The 22152-nt window shown below is 38.2% G+C and overlaps 1 protein-coding gene across 1 annotated transcript in view; it reads left to right on the top strand.

Moving 5' to 3' along the window:
• LOC107585327 (F-box/WD repeat-containing protein 4-like) overlaps window positions 1–22152 on the top strand; it is a 34922-nt gene that overhangs the window by 7269 nt on the left and 5501 nt on the right. The window contains exons 5-6 of the mRNA XM_016272323.1: window positions 613–707; window positions 13202–13267. Of these exons, the coding sequence (XP_016127809.1) occupies window positions 613–707; window positions 13202–13267 (161 nt within the window). The remainder of the gene's footprint in view (window positions 1–612; window positions 708–13201; window positions 13268–22152) is intronic.

Below are 22152 nucleotides of genomic sequence, written 5' to 3'. Positions count from 1 at the left end.
ATGTATTTGGTCTTGGCGGAACAGATCTGCTACGCTGCTGCTGAATTGCTGCTGCTGTTGGTTATTGCTGTAGTTGTAGATTATTGCTGCTGCTGCTGCAAGCGAGTACAGGAACTTGCTACTGCCAATGCATATGGCGATACGGTGCCATGAGTATTTAAGACATACTGCTGCTGCACAAATAGCATATAAAATAACCCCCGTAGCAGATCTATACAGGTGGAGCTGGGGAAGGTGGAGGGTTTCAGAGAACTCTGAAAGCGCGCTGCAGGAATCTCAAGTGAATGCTAGCCAGCCATATAAATGCAAGGCAGTAAGCTCATTGGCTGTATATGCAGCATGAACCAATCAGCTTATGCCAAGTTATCATCAGCTTATATCATCAGTTATGTTAACACCCCGTCAGCCTGCGCCATCTAGAGTTTCATGACTGAACTATATATTTATTTGAAATGTACTTTTTTGTAACAAAGTAAAACTGTAACTTTTGATCAGTTTAATGAATCTTTTCTGGAAAAAATTATTAATTTCTTTTTTTTTTAAAGCATACGGAAGTGTTAGTTAATATCTAAATGACTTGTGATTTTTGTACTGTTTGTAATTTCATTTTAGATTTGGGCTCTGACTCCTGATCGATTTGGACAGTGCTTACATACAATCCCCACATATGACAGAGTGTGGTCGGTGGCCATCAGTCCATCTCTATGGTAAGTCTGTACTCATGATTCAGTTGTGCCATGAGATTTGTCTAGTCTTTGTGGTTAAGAGTCTTAGTAAGGTTTAGAATATAGTCTACCAAAGACCTTTCTTCCAGTGTTTGATTAATTAAGTGCTGTCAGTCCCTGATTTTGGATATTAGATAAAGTCATGTCGTTCCAAACTTGAATGACTTACTTTCTTCTGTGGAACACAAACTCTTGGTAACCAAACAGGCATTTCTCAAAATTTCTTCTTTTATGTTCCACAGAAGAAAGTCATACAGGTTTGGAACGACATGTCAATTATTCTGTGACAGCAAATATACAGTGGCCTGAGACCCAATTTAAAATCTGGGATTCAAAATCTAATTTAAACCTGGAAATAAACAGAAAAAAATTGAATAATTTCAATCAAGAAACATTGATGAACACAGAAATAGGAGATAGATATTCTTCCGCACAATTTCTAGGTCAAATACAGCCATCAGATACAGATTTTCAAAATGCTAAATGTTGATAGTTCAGTTAAACTTTTCTGTCAAATTGTTGTGCAAAATAGAAGCATTTTCCCTAGCAGATTCAGATCTTTGAACAGTGTATTTCCTTCTACTGTATCCGTGATGCTCTTCCAGTTTTTAGGCCGTCTCGTTAGTTAGACAGTGTGTGTTTGATTCTGCCACTTACTTCATACTTACTGATTTCCTCTGTTCTTCTCACTATATGAATCACCAACAGACCTGAACATCAACCTTAGCTTTCATCAAAGAGAATTTGAGATCTTTCAAATAATGAATGTATCAGTGGGTTTAAAAGAGCGAGGTGGGGGTGACATCGTTACGGCTCGTGAGGTGAAGTGGTCATAGACAGGGCAACCCAAAGCAGGTGGCCAGACCCTTTTTTAATACATACTCTTCAATTTATTGCCATGCCATTGCTTTGAAGTAAATTAGTTCACACCTCTGAAATGCAGATGGAGAAGAATGTGGTCCCGGCCCCTAAAGGCTTAGAAAGCAGAATTTTGCCCTCTTATGGTGTGAAAAAAGACCCATTTTGTGGTTCTATAATTCTCAAATGTAACCTAGAATGTTTTTCCCGCTTCTTAACTCTCACCAGGACAGTGACGATACATCATTGAATGTTTCTTTGTGTTTCTTGACTTTTTAAACACAGAAATGTGTTGAACCATTCAGTTGATAAATCGTTACAGGCTTTTGAACTTTAGAAAGCTGTTTCAGTCTACAACTGGTTAACCGTTTCTCCCTAAATACATCTGGGAAGTTTCCCGATGTGATGAGCTGTTTAAACAAGTGTGGGATGGAGTGAGACAGGCGAAGAGGGAGAGAGAGGAAAAAACCGTGCAGGATATTATGGTGAAGCGGGGTTGCCTTTGCTCCTGCTGCCTTTGATTGCTCGGCCATGTATACTCCCACACGTTTAATGACACGCAGGCACATGAAGCTGTAACACTAGCGCAGAGCCTCCACCTTCCCCTGGCCCGTCAAACGCACCTTCACAGCACTGCTGGAAGAATGGAAACACTGTGCACCGAGAGACACTAAAGGACACGTTCTCATCTTTTGTCACGACAAGGCCAGCGTGTAGCGGAAGAAAGCCACTGCTACTTGAGCAGATGCAATGGTTCAACACAGTTTTAGTCACTCAGCCGAGTCATTAATCCCCGCAGCCCCGTCTCCACAGCGAAGAATTTAGATTTTAAAAAAAGAGACGATTATCCACATCATTAATTCTCCAATTTGATGGCTGAAATAGCAGGCCTCTGAAACCGATCGCTGGACCCAGATAATGGACCAAACTTCACACATTGACAGTGGGAGAAGTTGATGAAACTGATTTGAAATAAAGGCATCAACTAAACCTGGGGTTTTCATACTGTTTGATGCCTTTGCACCGAACCCATTCCTAAAAAATATAGACTTATATAGACTTAGATTTATTTATACTGTAAAAATTAAAAGGATTGTGAATGTCTTGCAAATACGCTACCATTCATAAGACATTAATGTTTGTATTTAGCAAGGATGCAGTAAATTGACCAACAGTGATAGTAAAGACATTTATAATGTTACAAAAGATTCCTATTTCAGATAAATGCTGTTCCCTGGAACTTTCTATTTGTCAATGAATCCTGAACAAAAAAAAATTGTTTCCCACAGTAATATTAAGCAGCACAACCATTTTTCAACATTGATAATAATAACCAATGTGTAATAATCATGTGACACTAAAGGCTGGAGTAATGAAAAGTCTGCCATCACAATTTTGTAAAAAATTCACAATATTACAGTTTTTGCTGTATTTTAGTCAAATAGATGCAGTCTTGGTGAGCATAAGAGACTTCTTTCAAAAACATGAAACATGAAAATGTAAAAATGTAATTATTTATTACAGTATTTATTTTGCTTTTTTCATATTTTATAACTTAAAACTTTTAAGATTTAATATAATATAAATATTTATTTATTCTGAACTTTTCAGCACTATGAATCTCTGAACTAACATATAATCAGACATTTAAAACGTATTTCTCTGTGGTTCTGGAAGCACAAACCCATTGTAAGAAAGAATTTCCACTTCCATTAATGGATTTTGAATAACTTAGTAAAACTGATATTTTTGGGCCTGCTTAGTTTTGTTAAAAGTGTCATTTCCTCTCCAGATTATCTGTCTCCTATGTTCGAGCTGCACCAATTAAAAAAAGGAGCACATGTCCTCTAATTGAGAGTGTGTTCTGATTTTACTCCTACAACAGTCAGGAGCTGAAACCGTAGATGGAGAGGGTTTCAAAATAGCGATTGCACAGTGTGTTTTAATTTGGAAACCTGAAGGAATAGATGGGAAGCCCTTGTTTTGCAAATGTAATTGTTCCAGCTTCACGCTTGAAGTATCTAAAGGACAAGGAGCAAGAGAGGAGACGCTGCAGTGAGCAATGGGTCCGAGAGAAGGGGTGAGGGACAAAGAAATGAGAAAGATGTCGAAAGAGTGTGCGTATGGTCGCCTCTGACACTCGGGTGTTAGGAGCTGCATTGTTCCAACCCAATGCAGAATCACACTTGTGTATAAAACAAAAGAACCATGTAAGAAAATATAGCCCTTCTCTCTTTTTTTCCCGCCACTATTTGCTCATGCTCTGATTTGTATTTATTTCTTTTTTTAACCTCCCTTCTCGTCTGTTCCGTAACCCTCCCTCCCTTTTGCTGTAGTTTTTTTTTCCAAGGAACGTTATCTGAAGGTCTGTTAGTGGGATATTCTGGCCGGAGCAAAATGCCAAGGCTGACTGTCGTCTATCTTTTTGCAGGCACTGATCCTAACCATATCCAGTGGCCCTTGTCCTATTTCTGAGATTGCTTTTTACAAATTTAGGCACCTGGGTTTTTCTCTGCATTTTATTCATTTCATATTGGACCATTTTCTCAGGTTTTTCACTAGTTATATCAGAGCGTAATGTGTGCAAGCGGTGGACAGGACCGGCCCTGTACAGCTTTGAAGAACTCCACGGTGACTGCATGACTTTCACAGCTGATGTTGCAATGTGAACGCTAGCTCTGAAATTCCCTAAATGGTGTCATATGGCTAGCGGTCCCATCCTTAACTGTGAGACCGCTCCAAAAAAAGGCCCCTCTCCCATCGCAAAGGTAATGGGCACCCTGGCTCCCTGCATTGTTCTCATTTCACTCCAGTGGGTTGCTCTTCTGTTCTTCCATTTACAATCTCATATCAAAGAGACAGAAGCGGCCATGTTGAAGGGGGAAAAAAATGGTATTCACAGCAGCCCAAATGATTCCTGATTCTTGATCTGTAACCCGTGAGCTTGACTGACTCACCCCCCTCCCCCCTCCCCCCTCCATTCCCCCATCTCAGTCTAGTCTTTGTCTGCCATGTCAGACTTCAGACTCTCACCCCAAATGTTGATTAATCTGCTCCTCTGCAAGGAAGGGCCCTGATTACTACTATTGGCCTCTGATTATCTTACATTTCTTCTTGAGGACACTGTTTTAGGACCTGGAATGACTTGTTCAGTTGGTAATGTGGCTCTCAGAGGAGAAAGCTACTCTTTTTTTTTGTTGTTGTTGTTTTGTTTTTTTACTCCACTTTCAGTTGCTGTAATTGGAGCTAAAATTGGTTGACAGTTTACATGGCAATTAACCTGCATGCTCTCTTTCAAAACCACCATATGTACTGTAGACTTCTTAGCTCTTAACATTTGCGGCGTTATGGATTATTAGAAAAAAATGAAATTTTATTCCACCAGAGATACTCCCATGTTCATATTTACATGTGAAATCTGGGTGAAATGGATGAAGGCAATACAATGGCAAATAAATTACTTTTCCTTACAAATTTCATTGCTTAATGACATGATCAACTAATTGTCTTTCAAGAAATTATTTTACTGTTCAAAATTATTACTACCGTTAAAAGGTTTGGGGTCAGAAAGATTGAAAGAAATGAATGCCTTTTTTCTGCAGTAAATTGATCAGTCGTGACAGTAAAGACATTTATTATTTTACAAAATATTTCTATTTCAAGTAAATGCTGTTCTTTTGAATTTTCTATTCATCCAAGAATCCTTAAAAATGAATCATTGTTTCCACAAAAATATTAAACAGTTATTAAGCAATATTAACTATTACATTTTGAACTATATAAAAAAAATAGAAAACAGTTATTCAAAATTGTTATAATATTTCACAATATTACTATGTTTAACCAAGTTAATGTAGCCTTGGTGAACATAATAGACTTTCAAAAACATTTAAAAAATCCTACTGACCCCATTTTTTATTGTAATATTTGACTCATTATATTATTTTATTACAGTTTTAATGTATTTTTATTAAACAATTTCACCTAAATATTGCAGGGACTGGACATTGAATATCTAATATCCTTCAGACATGCCATTCTTCACTCCTTGTGTCTGTTCTGACCCATCCCATTTAAAGGTCTTTGTCGTTCCCTTTTTACCACTAGATGTAGAATTAGTAGGAAGCGCCTCTTGTGATAAATAGTTTCCTGTAGTGTCAGACATGACCGATTTTAACGGACAAGATGGGACTTGAGTCTGGAAGAATCCATCCAGGCCTGGGTAACTCTAGCCAGAGTATATGTAAGGTACGTCGGCTACTCTTCCTCTTGCATTTATCGAACACACACATGCAGCACAGAGTCTGTCAGTTAGTTCATTAAGCTTGTTTGATATAAACGGGGGTTTGGGTTTGCCTGTTTTTAGCTTGATGTCAGCACTTCACTTGCAGGGAATGTAGAAACTATGTGTAATTGTTAGCCTGAAATGTGTAATTTGGTCTTGTTAATACCACATGCACATCTCTCTCGCAGATCTTGAGAGAATTATGTTCGTTTAGCTTTTTGGACATTGTTTAATTATAGTTTAGATGAAGTGGCCTCACTTGGATGATCAAATGAGCTTTTCCTCATTGGCTAATACAAATTGTGTATAAATTTGTGTCTGTTCATCACCTAGGGAGTTTTTAAACATGGCTAATCAATGTGTTATGCAGGGAATCTAAACACGGATAGCAGATATTGATAATTTTGTGCTTCTTGTATGTTATGATGGGATAGGCCATGTCACGATGGACAGAAGTGCTCCTTCTCTCTAACTGCCTCAAAGAGCACAGTACACACTACCTCAGTAGTCGCAATGAGCCCACAGCGACCAGGCAGGGAGGATGAAAAGGGACAGGGTGCAAGTGTCAAAAAGAGAAGCAACCCCGAGGAGAAGTGAGAAAGGCTTCTTTTTGGGAAGGCCTGTTTTGTTTAGAGTTGGTCAAGCACAACTACAAAGATGTTGCAGGGGTACTGCCTTTGAAATTTTCCAGAGAAAATGATTGTTGGATAAACCGCCCCCAAAACGGTACTCTCTGGCAAACGGAGGGAGCGTGACCTATGACCCTCAGTATGAAAGTACATCGAGACGTACTCCTCTATACCACCCTAAGCTCACCCCGCCCCAATTTCACCCCCTTTGCTCCACCTCATTCAAGCGGAGAGAGAGAAGGAGAAAAAAATAGTGAAATTCATGTCATTCATTTTGCTTCTCATCTCTCTCTCTCTCTTAAGGCTGGGACGGCGAGCCGTGTCTTAGGAGTCAAGAATTCAATTAGTTAAAAAAGGGGAAAAGAAAGAGTCTGCAACAATAAAGCGATAACGGACAGAATGTGCATTCCCACACGTTAAATACAGGGCGCTAACTACTGAAAGCACAGCATGGGAGCTATAGCCTCTGACTGCAGGTGGTGTCCTGAATAATTGCAGTCAATATGCCCCTTCTATGCAGGCTTTGCACAAGCAGATCATTACACACATGCCACATACAGGTGTTCCCCAGGGGCATTTGAGATGGAAACTTTTGTTATTCGCTAAAAAGCATTTTTGCTCAGAAGTTAGCTGGGGAGTTCTACTCTGTGGCTGTGGTGTAATGCACGACTGTTTGTGTCTTTCTTAGCCAGACAGAGTTAAGACCGTTGACATAAAAGTTCTGATACATTGTCACAATACTAAAAGAGATCATATTTAACTTAAAATAGCATTTGTTGACAATGAAAATTTTAAATCTGTGTCAAATCTGTTTTATGTCAGAATGGGTCAGCATTTTGCTAAGCAGCCTGTAGTTCCAAGAAAGGAGAAAAAAAAAATTTTATTTCCAAATGGAGATAACAGTACTAGCACAAGTGGTGCAGATCCAGGGCATTATAAATGGAGCTTAAGACTGTGACCGAAACGGTAAGAAATGTGACAAATATGTGACAATAATTTAAAATCTGCTTGGATGGAAAGTCGGGTAAATAAAGCGGTATCAGTTCGGTAATAAAGCTTTCGGTATCGTCAGGTATCTCCTCATATAATCTTTCTGCTGTATGGAAAACAGTGGGAGCCGTGATGTGCAATTCATGAACAAATTACTCAAATATTTTTTTTTTTTTAATGATCAGTCAAAAAGATTCACAGTTTCAAACTCGAGTTCGCAATTTGAATTAGATTGTTTAGAGCCGCTATTAGGTTCACAACTGATTCCCAGTGAGTAATTTTATGGTTATGTCTGTTTAATATTCTAATTAAACAAGAACCATTATTTGTGATTAGAGATACATTGTCACAGCAAAATATTGGCCATTCAATAGCATAGTGAGGTAATCTTTGTTTTAGAGCAGAAGCCTGTTCACACCAAGGACAATAATTATAAAGATAATTATATTAGCTTCTACACCAATGAACCATAACATTCTGTTACTATACAATATAGTACGTGCTGCATTTTTGTCATCTGCTACATTAAATGCTACATTAGCTCTTTGAAATCAAGTGGATTCTGATTGGCTGCCAATGTTTTTATCTTCATCAGCTGGAAAAAAAATCTTCTGAAAATGATTCCAGCAACTTTGTTCTTCTTTGTCATTATGGTTATAGCTGTGGTGTGAACTTTCCTATTATCGTGGAATTAGAATGCTTATTAAAACTTTATAGTTATTGTTCTAGTTAACATCCTTGGTATCAAAATGCATTAAAAATTTAAGGTAAATGGCATGTTGGAGCCATAATATTTAACTTTTTTTAAAACCAGGTTGTCATGTTTATGTTTATTAACTGTTTTGTAATTTGTAAACAAAATTGGGCTCCTAATTGTTTAATTTTAAGACTCTTTTATGGCTCCCTAGTAATTTTTTATCTGATGTCCTGATAAATGTGTCATTTAATTAGTGGCAGGTGATGAGGTCTGCGTAAACTAGCTGCTGACTTTCTCATGGCTTTTTTTTTTGTGTGTGTGTGTATTTTTTGGTCTAAATTGATGTGGTGCTGTTCCACTCCGCTAAGCAAAAGGTGGTGTATGGAATGTTCCTCTGACCTCAGATGCAGGGGACATGAACAGAAAGCCAAAAGGTCTGTGAACTCGGGTGTGAGCTGAACAGGGGGGCGGAAGGGGGTTTTGGGGGAGCTGGGCTGGAGAACGGGGCAGGAGGGTCGACACAGAGAGGGAAAGAGAAAGACCCCGTCTATTGTGTTCCTCCAGCCAATATAAAAACATCATAACCCTTTTAAATTCAAACATATTTAGGGACTAAGATGAAAGAACTCTAACATCCCCTTGAACAAAGCCAGGGGTCAGCTATAACAAATGAACAACATCCACTGCACGGCCAAATCATGGGGGGTTAAACTCCCTTTGAACCCTGTCTTTCCCCATGGGCCTTTAAGAGAGACTGAGATGCGTTTGGGGTCAGTAGATTTATTTCACTGTTTAAAATATTTTCCTCATTTATTATAATCATTGCACAATTAATGACAATTTAACTGTCATATTTTTAATTTAGTATTATAGATTTTTTTTTGTTCATTCTTTCTATTACTTTTTAGATAAATAGTAATTGAAGTTTTGATTTTACAACACCTTTTCTCATATATGGTATCCTCTTTTTGTGTGTGTGTGTGTGTGTGTGTGTGTGTGTGAACCAATATGATAAAATTACTCTCTATTGCTGAGAGAGGACAATAGAAAAAAATTATTACCAAAAATGGTAACATTTAAATTAAGTGGTTTTATGCTAGTCAGTATTATTTAACATCATTTAAGTCCACTTAAATTCATTATTTTATGCCAACAAACAAATTTATATTGGTTAATTCAAGTAGAAATTAGTCTTTAAGGTTACAGTTGCAGGTTACCACTTTTTACTAGATTATAAATGGTTTTAATAACAAGGTTTTTTTGTTTTTGGACCAAGCTGGTTTAGGTGGTTGACCTACTGGACAACCAGCTGGTTAGAGCTGGTAGGCCACCATGGACCAGCTAACATGTTTAAAAAACAGCTTGACTACTTGACCTGGTTTTTCTAGTAGGTGTGTCTCATTTTGCTTGGATGTAAAGCTGTGTACACTATCTATCTATATTATTATTATTTATTTTTTTATTTATTAATTTATCCTGAAAATTGTCAGTGTTTTTACTGTTGTTATTGTCATGTTTGTCATATGAACTTTTCTTTATATTTAACTACTTTTCAAAAAGTTTATGCTCGGTAAGATTTTTTATTGTTTTTGATAGAAGTTTCTTATGCTCACCAAGACTGCATTTATTTGATCCAAAACAGTAATATTTTGAAATATTGTTTCAGTTTAAAATAAGTGTTTTCTATTTGAATAGAATTCCAAATGTAATTTATTCCTGTGATGACGAAGCTGAATTTTTCAAAAGCCAATTACACCTGTCTTCAGTGTCACATCCTTAAGAAATTATTCATTGTGCAGATTTGGTGCTCAAGAAACATTTCTTATTATTATCAATGTTGACTACAGTTGTACTGCTTAATATTTATGTGGAAGCCGTAATACAAAAATTATAATTTACTTTAAAAAAAAAAATCATACTCAACAAAAGTGTACATGTAGTTTGCATTCCACATACAAATAACCAAGCAAAAAAAAAGTACAAATCAAAATTGGGTATTTTAGTTTTCTCTTTTAAAAACATTCTATTATATCTCTGTGGTACACTCAGCACATTTCGCTTGCGGTGGTCTTGACCCAATACGTGTGGTTGCTTGTGTTGGTTTGGCCCTAACAATGTTGTTACTGTGGAGTTCCTCTCCCAGCAGGGGCTGAATTAAAGTTTGTGTGACCCCGGCACTAATTTCATGCTGCACAGTTCCTCGAATAATGATGTCAGCTGATTAGGTTACCAAAATGGTTGTGTTGGCAGTGAACCCCTGACATGTTCTAATGATCCTGAGGCGTGCTGGGTTTTTGGGGCAGAGGAGTTGGGGTTCGGGGTGGGCAACGTGGGCCGGGGGCTTTAGAGGGAGATTGTCCATGCTCTTTCGGTTTAGAGGGGGCATGAGGTCGAGGGAAGGTGGAGGCACATTAGGCGAGAGAGAGGCTTTGACCTTTTACAGCTATAATATCACTAGAAGTCTCTTTCAGATCAATCAGAACTTGTCTGGGAGACAAAAATGTATTTAATTGTGGTGTTCTATTTTTCTCCTTTTCTCTCCCTCCCTTGCATTTTTTTCACAATTGGACTCACTGAGGGATAAGTAATTGAAGTAATAGAGAGTAATAAGGGCTGGGAAGAGAGAGCTTTGGCCTTGCCCCTATTGTATCTTGTGTCACACGGGTTCAAAGGTCAGGCAGCCTGCATATTCTATTAGGGCGCACAGCCTTCATTGGGGCAAAAGAGTTTACCCAACAGTAATTAAAATGCCAGCACTGGCCAGGCGAGCTGAATATGGTTGATGGGGCACCGCTAACTGGGTTGACAGCTGCCATGGCTGTCTTTGCCAATACGCTTGGGCCCTCAATGAACAGACCAACTGAAGCCATCACAGACGAGAACGCATGTTCCCTCAACTTTACTAGCGCTCTCTTTCTTTCTTTCTGCCTTTTTTAAAGATGGCTTTGCATTTTGCTCGCATATCTCAGTTTCTCAGCGTTTTCATGTTATATCTTCAACGACTTGTTGGGTTTTTGTTTGGTGCTAATTTTACTGTCAATTGTTTTGTTTTTACCTCACCAACCATTCAAATTCTTCTCGGAAAGCAAGCAAAAATTTCACATCAAATATTATAATTATAATGATAACTGTATTGGCGTCCACACACCAACGCACAATAAAGTTCTGTTTGTTGGAAGCACATACTGCAGTTTTGTCATCAGTCAGGATGGATTTTGATTGGCTGTCAATGTTTTTGTCATTCATCAGGTGGAAAAATCGTTCTGAAAGTGATTCCAATGACATTGTTCCTCTGTGCAGTTATCATTATAATTGTGGTGTGGAATCTGCTATCCATTTAAATTTAGAACAATTTTAGAACTATATCTTTATCATTGTTGGTGTGAACAGGCCTTAACCAACCGACACTGCATATGTTGTGTGTGTGTGTGTGTGTGTGTGTGTGTATGTGTGTGAGTGGTGCTAATTTTACTGTCAATTGTTTTGTTTTTACCTCACCAACCATTCAAATTCTTCTCGGAAAGCAAGCAAAAATTTCACATCAAATATTATAATTATAATGATAACTGTATTGGCGTCCACACACCAACGCACAATAAAGTTCTGTTTGTTGGAAGCACATACTGCAGTTTTGTCATCAGTCAGGATGGATTTTGATTGGCTGTCAATGTTTTTGTCATTCATCAGGTGGAAAAATCGTTCAGAAAGTGATTCCAATGACATTGTTCCTCTGTGCAGTTATCATTATAATTGTGGTGTGGAATCTATCCATTTAAATTTAGAACAATTTTAGAACTATATCTTTATAATTGTTGGTGTGAACAGGCCTTAACCAACCGACACTGCATATGTTGTGTGTGTGTGTGTGTGTGTGTGTGTGTATGTGTGTGAGATGAAGGTTCACTGTCCCTCTCTGTTTTTGTGCTGGGGGTTTGGAGTTGGACACCAGGCTCTACAGAGCTTATTCACACGGGCTGGTTGTTAATTTGAGGCCACACTGGTATTCCATTGTGAAGCCCGTTTCTTTGGTTGATGTTAGTGGGAGGGCAAAGAACCCCCTGCTCTTACTCTAGGTTTTCTCTAGAGGTATGAAAGTATGTGAGAGAGGGAGATGCTTTGTGATTTGTGTAGTTTTATGCACTTTTCGCGTGGTGCGTCAGTAAGCATTCGCTGTGAGGCATGTTGACGCCATATAACACTTTACATAGTTGGCACAGAGACTGAGAAAGCATTCTGTCAATGAAAGAGGCCATCCCAGCAGGGCATTGTAGGAATACCTGAGTGCTAAAACAGGCACATTCTTGTGTGTTCACTAGTGTGAGGGCCTATTGTTCAGCTCACCTCCGAACACAATGCAGGGAGCAGGAGATCCAGGAGGGCTCTAATCCCTGACTGTATCACGCAGGTCAAAACTACTGCGCTCACACACCCGCCCACCTGTACCTGCTCAACTAATTTCAACCTGTCACCCAACTAAAAAGGGGGCATCCGAGAGTTTTTGTATCTTTTTTCGCCACGTTCCTCCTTTTTCCCCCCTAGATGTCTCGTGAACGAAAACACATCTGTGATCAAATCCGTTGTCTCAACATACCCTTCAGCCACTCTTTACACCTCGCTACGCTCCATTCACTTTTCAAAATGAGTTTTTAATGCTCTGTGTGTATTCTCTCCAGGAGCCAAAATATTACTTCACTGTTAAGTCACCTGCTCAGTATTTAAATGCTAAAAGCATTAAATGCTGGAGCAAAGATTATTTCAGCAAATGTTCTGAAAAGCACTGAAGGCTCTTAATCACAGATTTTGTAAAGGTTTCTTAATAATAAATATAAACTAATAATATTAATAACATTATTATTATTGTTATTCATATTAGTCTTTTGTAATTAATATGAATAAACCTTTGCAAAATCTGGTATAAATTGCTGACACATTATTGTTATTATTATGCCTAAAAATGCTGAAATGTGTGAATGCATATATTTTGCAATCATTACTAAAGATCTTTATATCTTTACAGCAACTTTGTGACAGGAACAGCCTGCTGTGAGAATTTTGCTCCTCTTCGAATCTGGGACACAGAAAGGTATGGGTTCTTTTTTTCTACATGGCTATTTACATATGTTTTTGTATTTTTTATAGAATTAATTTATTGTAATGTTTATTTGTCCTATTGAACCTGGCGCTGGAACATGTTCCATCTCTTCCATTTTTGGTTGTTGTATTGCGTCTTTGTTTTGTCAGGGAATTGTGTTTTTACATATTTTAAGACACTGTGCCAATTAAAAAAATATTAATATTATTATTGTTATTATTTTACATAATTACTTGAAATTATGTGTAATGCGTAAATTGATAGCCCTACATTTTTTTGTGTGTTTTCTGCTCCCTATGGAAATTACCATTAGATTTTAAGTTAGATCTTAATTATGTTTTAATGCATAGGCTTTCATAGCTAGCAACATTTAGTTAAATGTGGTTCCTAGTACACATATGAAGCTCAGAAAATGTGTGAATTCTGATGTGTTGCTATTTGAACTGTTAATTTTACACAAAGTGAATTTAGAACTTTATCATGAGGATGGAAGCTGCACCATTATCCCTTCAACTCAGTCTTTTCTCTTTGGGAAGTTCAAAGCTGACTTAAAAATTCCTTTCATGAAAGGCCAGGCTTAAACCTGATACAACCTGACTGGTTTCCGTAATTCCCCAGCTTTACCTGTTGAATTCAGCCTACTTGCATGTTGTCAGTCTAAGGAAAGTAAATAAAAAGGACAGTGAGTTCCGGCACCAAATGACGAGGACATTTGAGATGGGAAAAATTGCGGAGAAGGAGTAGAGGAGATTCCAGACAGATTTCCCTGGGAATCACATGTTCTATAGAACACCGGAACACAAAAGTTGAGGCAAGATTAATGTGACCCACCGATGTGCCTGCGTTTGATCTGTGAAGCGCGGGTAGCCAGTGTCAGCTTGATGGACACGTGGGCTGGCCGGCTATCAGAATGCAGATGCACGCACAGGTAATCAGGCCATTGAATCAAGTTAGACTTACTACAACCCTGTTAAACTAGGAACCAATTAAGGTTACACAGAGGTGTGACAGTCAGTGAATAGGCAAGTGTCTTTGTTGCTTTGATTTAAAACACAGACATTTTTCAGAAATGTTATATATCGTCAAGAAGTTTGGGCTTGGTGAGATTTTTTTTTTTCATGATTTTTTCAAAGAAGTCCCTTGTGCTTATCGAAGCTGCATTTATTTAAACTGTAATAACTATATTATTACAATTTAAAATATCTTTTCTATTATTTTAAAATGTAATTTTAATTTTCAGCGGTCACTACTCCAGTCTTCAGTGTCTCATGATCCTTCAGAAATCATTCTAATATGCTGATTTGGTGCTCAAGAAATAATTCATATTATCAATGTTTAAAACGATTATGGTGCTTTATATTTTTGTGGAAAATCAGTGTTTAATTTTTGAAGGATTCTTTGCTGAATAAAAATCTTTTGTAACATTCTAAATGCCTTTCACTGTTGAAAAATGTAATGCATCCTTACTAAATAAAAAGATAAATCATTCAAAAAAACTGTAATCAAATTTCACAATATAACTGTTTTTAAAGTTGTTGTTTTTCTTTGATCAAAAATACAGTAAAAACAGTTACACTGTGAAATATTATTAACCTTGAGCATAAAATTCTTCTTAAAAACAAAAACATTAAATATCTAGATCCCAAACTTTGTGTATATACTATACATTAATTAAAAATAATAATAATAATAATAACAATTATTTAAATTTTGATTTAAATTTATTTTAATAAGAATACAATTATTGATTGTTATTAATACTAGCTTCAGGTAATATTTGATTACATTTAGTTGTACTTGCTTGAGAAAAGAGGTTTCAGTAAATTTCTGTCACACATTATTGGGTTAGTTTTATGTGCAAAATAGGTGCATTTTAACAGTGAGAGCATTACCTGAGTGTTAAGTGTCTCAGGAGCGTTCAGTGACCTGTCCTGGAGTGAGTCGTGTTGTCTTTCCTCCTGTCTTTGTGTAGCTGCACTAGGGTCAGTTGTATCCTGCCATAATGTGTTCCCGTCTAGTAATCAGGTGCACCTTGTGTGAGGAGCACAAAGCCACCAGTCACAGGGGGCTGAGAAACCGACTGATGAGTGGAGGGGCTGGGGGGTGACAGGGAATGGGGGCTGTGTGTGTGTGTGTGTGTGTGTGTGTGTGTCCGTGTGTTCGTTCCTATGTCTCCCTTTTTAACATTTCCCAGACAGGCCACCAGCATAACCCTTAGACGACCAGCACAAACGTGAAACACATTAGAGCGGTTACATTTACCTCAATTAGAACAAACATCCAAACTGTTTGCCACAATAGTGTTGACTGGTGCTCTGTAATCTCAAGATTGGTTTTATGTTCAGCACAAGAATAGCTAAATTATTATATACAGTGGGTACGGAAAGTATTCAGACCCCCTTAAATTTTTCACTCTTTGTTATATTGCAGCCATTTGCTAAAATCATTTAAGTTAATTTTTTTTCCCTCATTAATGTACACACAGCACCCCATATTGACAGAAAAACACAGAATTGTTGACATTTTTGCAGATTTATTAAAAAAGAAAAACTGAAATATCACATGGTCCTAAGTATTCAGACCCTTTGCTCAGTATTTAGTAGAAGCACCCTTTTGATCTAATACAGCCATGAGTCTTTTTGGGAAAGAGGCAACAAGTTTTTCACACCTGGATTTGGCATCATTAAAGCTGCAGTCCGTAACTTTTTTTGGTTAAAAATGAAATCAATATTTGAGCCAAGTACATAACCAACCAGTGTTCAAAACTATCGCCTTACTTTAGCCCGATTCACAACGGTTAGCTTATAATAATTTTTCTATATTGAGTGGTACGGGTAGGTTTTCGCGGGAAATTCGAGCATGGTACTGCATAATTGCGTCACGTCTGTAAACATAAAGAAGTTGTCCCGGCTACTAGGCTATCGCATGTGAGGATCCTGCAGGTGGCGGATCGTTTATAGCCTTTTCTCACAGCAGCTGGAATAATTAAATGTATCATTTTGATGGCGGATTGTAATCCGTAAAGGATTATGTGTTTATGAAACACATGTGAATGAAATTAAATTATATTCCCGTTATAAATGTGCTTCTGATTACAGATAGCCTGGGATTACAAAGATTTGTATTTAAAAGAAAACCATTTCGAAGGGAGCATAATTTGCTTTTTGGGTTAAAAGAATTTCTGAATATGAAATTCAAAGAGTACGACAATTAGATTAGACTGTGCAGAAATTTAAATCTACACGCTAATACACACTATACTCATAGTCACCAATGCTGATGTTGTTAACATTAATCATTTGAGAATAAAGTATAACAATAATAGTAATTTGAACGGTTTGATGTGATATGAGCTAACCAATCTTTAGATTTAATCACCATTGGTAGCGAGATTTATGGCAATGTTTTTTCCTCAGTTGGTCAGAACAAAGGTGGCAGGCTTGTTTCTTGCTTGTTCAGATGGCAATATATGGTGAAAATTCTTATTTGGGTCATATTCCAAGTAGGCTTGCCGTGATAGACGGTGTTGACAATGATACCGCTGTTAAGCCACAACACCGGTTACGTCACTTGCCCACTGCGGCACCGACCCCCACCGTCGTTTAGATTTTTTTATAGAAATAAAAATAATTTAGTTCAGTAAAAGAACAGACACTACAGTTAAAAACTGAACGCGGCTGCTCAATGCAGCGTGCCGAACAACAGTCGCATCACACAGATCAGATTTAATTTCTCCAGTGAGGAGAGTGAGTCGAGATGACTGACAAGAAGAGTGAGGTGAGACAGACAAGACGATCGCGGATGATTTCGTTTCGAAACTAGATGCAAACGCGCCTGTTTGGCTATATTTTGGATTTTGAAAAGCCTGTTGACTTTTGCCGTTTATCTAAGGTGATTTTGGAAGTTTTTGTTAAACATTCGTTTCTTATTTAATTGGTTCCACATTGTTTGCTGATTTTTGTCATTTATTTATTTTATTTGACATTCGTTTTGCTAATAAACGTTCTACGTTTCTTATTTATTTGGTTATATATTATATGTTTACTTAGCCTATTTCCAGTTTTGTATACCTATTTAAACTTTATGTAAGTTATTCGTTATTTTATATTAGGCATAGCCTGCCCTATAGCATGGTGTATTTGTTTTGTTAATAAAAGTTCTATGTTTTATATATACGCTAAAGTGAGTTTGAAGTTGTATTTTGTTGTTGCATTCAAGCAATTGACGCCTAACTGCCGCTAATTCAAAAGTGAAAGTAAAATGAGCACGCCGCTTTTACAAGCTATTTAAAAGCGAAGGAAAACAGGGAACGCCACGCCCCCACGGTGATACCGGTATTACCGGTGTTGTCACACGTCGATTAACCGGTGGGAAAATTTCCTCACCGTCACAAACCTAATTCCAAGACGTAGGCTAGAATCTGTGATTGCGAAGTACAGTAAATATCCACACCGGTGCGGTGACTGACTGCCACACATACTCTTCAGAACATTCGATTAATCCGCGCTGGAGCCGTGCCGACTCACAACCCATGCAAGGAAAATAATTCCTCACACAGCTGCAATTCCAGGTTTTCAAACAGAGATGGCGACAAAGAGGCAAAACTTGCGGACTGCAGTTTTAAGTAATTCACTGGTTAGTAAAGGATCTTCAGAAACACCACATCACCTAAGAGAGGGAGAATTTCTGATGTTTTTTGAGCCGGCTAATTCAAGTGCAACTGGCAAGAGCCACTGACATTTATTTTAAAGTTGGGGGTATGTATTTTTTCAAAAACGCTTTAGAAAACTGAGTCGGGCTGATTACTAAAACAAACTTGTAGCCAATCAGCAGTAAGGGGCGTGTCTACTCATGATGCAGAAGAGAGCGCTCAGTGCACAGGACGGACATTAGCCGAGCCGAGCGATGACAGAAAGATAGAGATGGCTTATAAAAAACAAAAGAGGAAACCGTCTGCAGAACAAAAGAACCCTTACGATAAGGCAAGTAGTAGGACCCATGTAAATATCGAATCAGCTTTCCAGCGCTGGAGAGAACTCAAGGAGCGGAAGGCCTGCGATTGGACGCCGAGGTTGCTTTGTTTCTTCTCGATAGGTGAGTAACGTCGTGTCTACACCAACAGCTAAAGTCTGTCTACACTGGATGCGACAAAGCGACTGTAGAAAATCATTTGAAATTTGTGTCAATACGTCATAAATAGAACGCAACAGCAGTGCGGAGCTATCAGAATAGGGGTAAGACCCTTTTGGGGTAAGGGCGTGTTTGTTTTGGTGATTTGAAATGTCAACATTGGCTACCAGAAATCGCTTACCCCACCTTTAACATATTCTTGAAAGATCACCCGTATTTTCAGCAGGGCCTGTTGACTGGATGGAGGAATAATAGAGAGGACGTGTACAGGCCAAGATCACTCAGACCCTCATGTCTCAGAGTACCAGCTGACCGGCTGCTTAAACTAATTGCAGCATCATGAGGGAAGGAAAGAAAAGAGTTCGAGTATGAGGAGCATTGACATTTCACTACTGTTAGCCAGCACTCTAGTAGCATGTTGTTTTCTATCATGTCTTTTAAGTCAAGCACTTGAAAAAATACTTGATATAATCATCAGGCTGAAGACAGGCAATCAATCCCCAGACACCAAAGCAAAGTTTTACTCTTTTGCCAAAATGGATGTAAATATTGCTTTAATGTAAATTTATTAGGTAATATTTACTTGAAAATTGTGATACTTTTATTTGCCATACGGATAGTATGCAGAGGGAGCAAAATTAATCTAAGACTCAAATGTGAGTAAATAAGCCCATTATGTCATCCAGTTTTTTATAAACATTATGTAAAAGACAGTTTCATGATTGGTGGGAAAAAAGAATGGCTCAATTTGATGTGGCCAATTTAGACCCTGAATATGCATTGTTGTTTGTGCCAACATTTAATTAAACTTTCATTATAAAGAAATTGGAAACATTTCCAGCTTTGCAGAATTTCGGACTTTGTCCTGGACATGGCAATAATGCTCTTTCTTTAATGTCTTTCTCCTCTTTAAAGTGAAAAGTCTGTGATCAGCCAGAGTCAGGGACACACAAGTGGTGCTTTAAAAGGACCCCTAAGTTTTCATGGGGCTCTTGCCATCAAAGAATCTCACAATTGCCCAGAAATTCTTGAAATTTTTTCTCTCAAAGAAAAGGGTTAAATGCCTGGATCCTACCAAGAGCTGTGTTATACAAATTGCAATCTCATTGTTTTTAAGAGAACGCGTGTGACATTTAAAAGTCTCCATTGTCCTGTTCCAAGGCATTCTTTTTTTCTTTTCCTTTCCTCTTTGCTGGTGGTGATTTCGACTGTGGGCTAAATTGGCTGACATGCAGACAACGCAATGTGATTTCTGTTTGTTTTAGGCCCTGAAAACCTCAGCAGGGCTCTTTATGTACCTGTCTCACATCTTTTCAGGGCACTGACTGTTTCCCATAGCTTCCCTGTGCCAGTTTACCCTCTACACTTAACCTTACAAGAGCGTTAGCTCAAAATGACCTTTTCCTGTGGATCTAACACCCAAAGAAATGTCCTCAGCATTGCCCTTTTTCAAAATCCATCAATTCATTAAAGTTCCCTTTCATAAAGTGTGTGTGTGGCCCAAATGGTCAAACAGAGATGGAGGACTGTTAGGGAGGCCAGACCATTTTTCTTGATGGCCCTGAGACCATAACTCACAACTAATTATGAACACATGCCATTCTTTATAGTGCAGAATAGGGATTTTAAAAACTCCTAAGCAATATCAGAACATAAAAAGGGAGGACCTTTAATTGCAACTGTCTTTAGGGCCGTTGGAAAGTATGTTAGTTTTGTACAAATATGAAGATTTAACCGTGTTAGTTAACTAGTCGGTAGTCCTTTGGCAACAAGGCAGTTTAAAAGCTTTTTTTTTTTTTTACTTCTGTAGACTACAAACATAGACTATAAATATATTTTGTATAAAGCCACAATTGCAGAAGACCATAGATATGCAGTGTACGTAAATCTTTTTTTCTTTTTATAATTTCATGTGAGTATATAAATTTATTATAAATACATTTTAATTTTTTTAATTATAAACTATATATATATATATATATTTATTTATAATTAATTTAAAGTTTATTATATATAATTTCATCATACTTTTAAGTCCCAATGAGAGTGTGTTACTCATAACTACGTTTTGCCAATGTATTTTGCTATATTTAAATTCATTTAAATATTCTGCAGATTTCTAGTAAAATCAGTGCAGAAAAAACTGCAAATTCTGTATGGGTGAGTGGCTAAGTATTGCAAGTACTGAGTGCTGTTTTTGCCTGAGCTTAAACATGTCCAGGGGTCAAAGAGGATTAGGTTGAGGTCAGTTACTCTTTGAGGAACGCTTTAAAAGGATGTAGAAAATAAAGCTTTTTCCCTCTATTTTGTCTGTCTGTATTTGGTGGCTACATTGTTCATGTGATCACTTTAGCAGATTGCAAATATCACAGTTGCCCCTGACATGTCTGTTAATGACCTCTCAGCTTCCACATGTCTGAACATTAGACGTCTCCTTCGGCAAGAGCTGTGAAAAAAGCCACGATAGGGCCCCACTTATTGTTACTTAATTTTTAGTTTTGCTTGCTTAAAGGAGGAGAAGGCAAACCACCTTTGTTTGGCAGCCTTTGAACCACGTTCGAGAGGGAATGATGGTGGACACACTGTATATGTATTACTCCACTGGGACAGTCGCTCTCATGTCTTAATTAATCTGTCCATTCCACCTTCTGACCTTAATAAAACACGTGCCATCACTCTGCTAAATGACTCCTATACTATGAGTTTAAATCGAAGATAAATTCTTCCTTAGCAGCCCTCGAACCGACCGTGATCAGATGACGTTTTGAGCAGGGACAGTCTCACCGCAAGTTCCCAAACAGATCAGACGCTGGAAGAACAAGGTCGCCTGCCATGCAGATGCAGTAATTTAAAAGATTATATGGTTATCCTCCATCCTGTAATCTTCACAGGTTCTCTCTAAAATGGGAGAAAAAACATGGGGCACATAAAAAAAAAAAACCTGTGACCTAACAATTTAAGAATCCTGGGTGTTTGCTGTTGTACTTGGAACAGTGCTATTACTGGCTTTAAAATCAGAGCGCAGATGTGAGGACTTCTTTTACGATGCTTGTTTTTCTCACTTTGCGCTTTGACATTTGTAGAGAGTCCCAGGCAGACTCCGGACTCTCTCTCTCTCTCTCTCTCTCTCTCTCTCTCTCTCAAACAGAGTTTACACAGTTTCCTAAAGCACTTAAAAAAGAAATATCTGATGCAAATTGCATGTTTTGCAAACAAATGCTTTGTGTAATTTAATTGATTGTCCCCATTGACAGCACTGTCATCAGTTCAAGTTGTTGCCAGCGTGTTATTTTAGCAGCAAGGGGTAAATGATGGGTATGCAGATGCCCGAGGGGCTGCAAGAGTTTGTCTTTAGGCCCACCAGGCTCTTGGCCTTTGGTTCTGCGGGACTATCTCTTAAAGAGCCTGTGTCTAAGAAAGACCCCCCTTGTCTCCCCCAGAGCGAAGGTTGGGGATTACCAGTCTGCCCTCGGTGAACAAGCTCACAGGAGACCTCGAACGTGGGGGGTGGTCGCTATGGCCATTGGGCTCCCCTAAATGGTTGCTAGGGGCCAGGTATCAAAGGTCCACAAGTCGCACACAGTCACGGTCATGGAGGGAATTAAATAGCAACAAAGAAATTGTGATTCTACAATAATCTGGCCTCTGCGGCTCGGGTGGGGGCGGAGGGCACCGTGGAACCATTGGGTCTGTGATCATAGAAGCGTGGTGCTAGTCCCGACACCCCCCCCCCCCCCCCCCCCCAC

This window comes from Sinocyclocheilus grahami, unplaced genomic scaffold (genome assembly GCF_001515645.1).
Source record: "Sinocyclocheilus grahami isolate Dianchi unplaced genomic scaffold, SAMN03320097.WGS_v1.1 scaffold69.1, whole genome shotgun sequence".
Lineage (NCBI taxonomy): Eukaryota > Metazoa > Chordata > Actinopteri > Cypriniformes > Cyprinidae > Sinocyclocheilus > Sinocyclocheilus grahami.
This window is presented reverse-complemented; position numbering and strand designations above follow the sequence as displayed.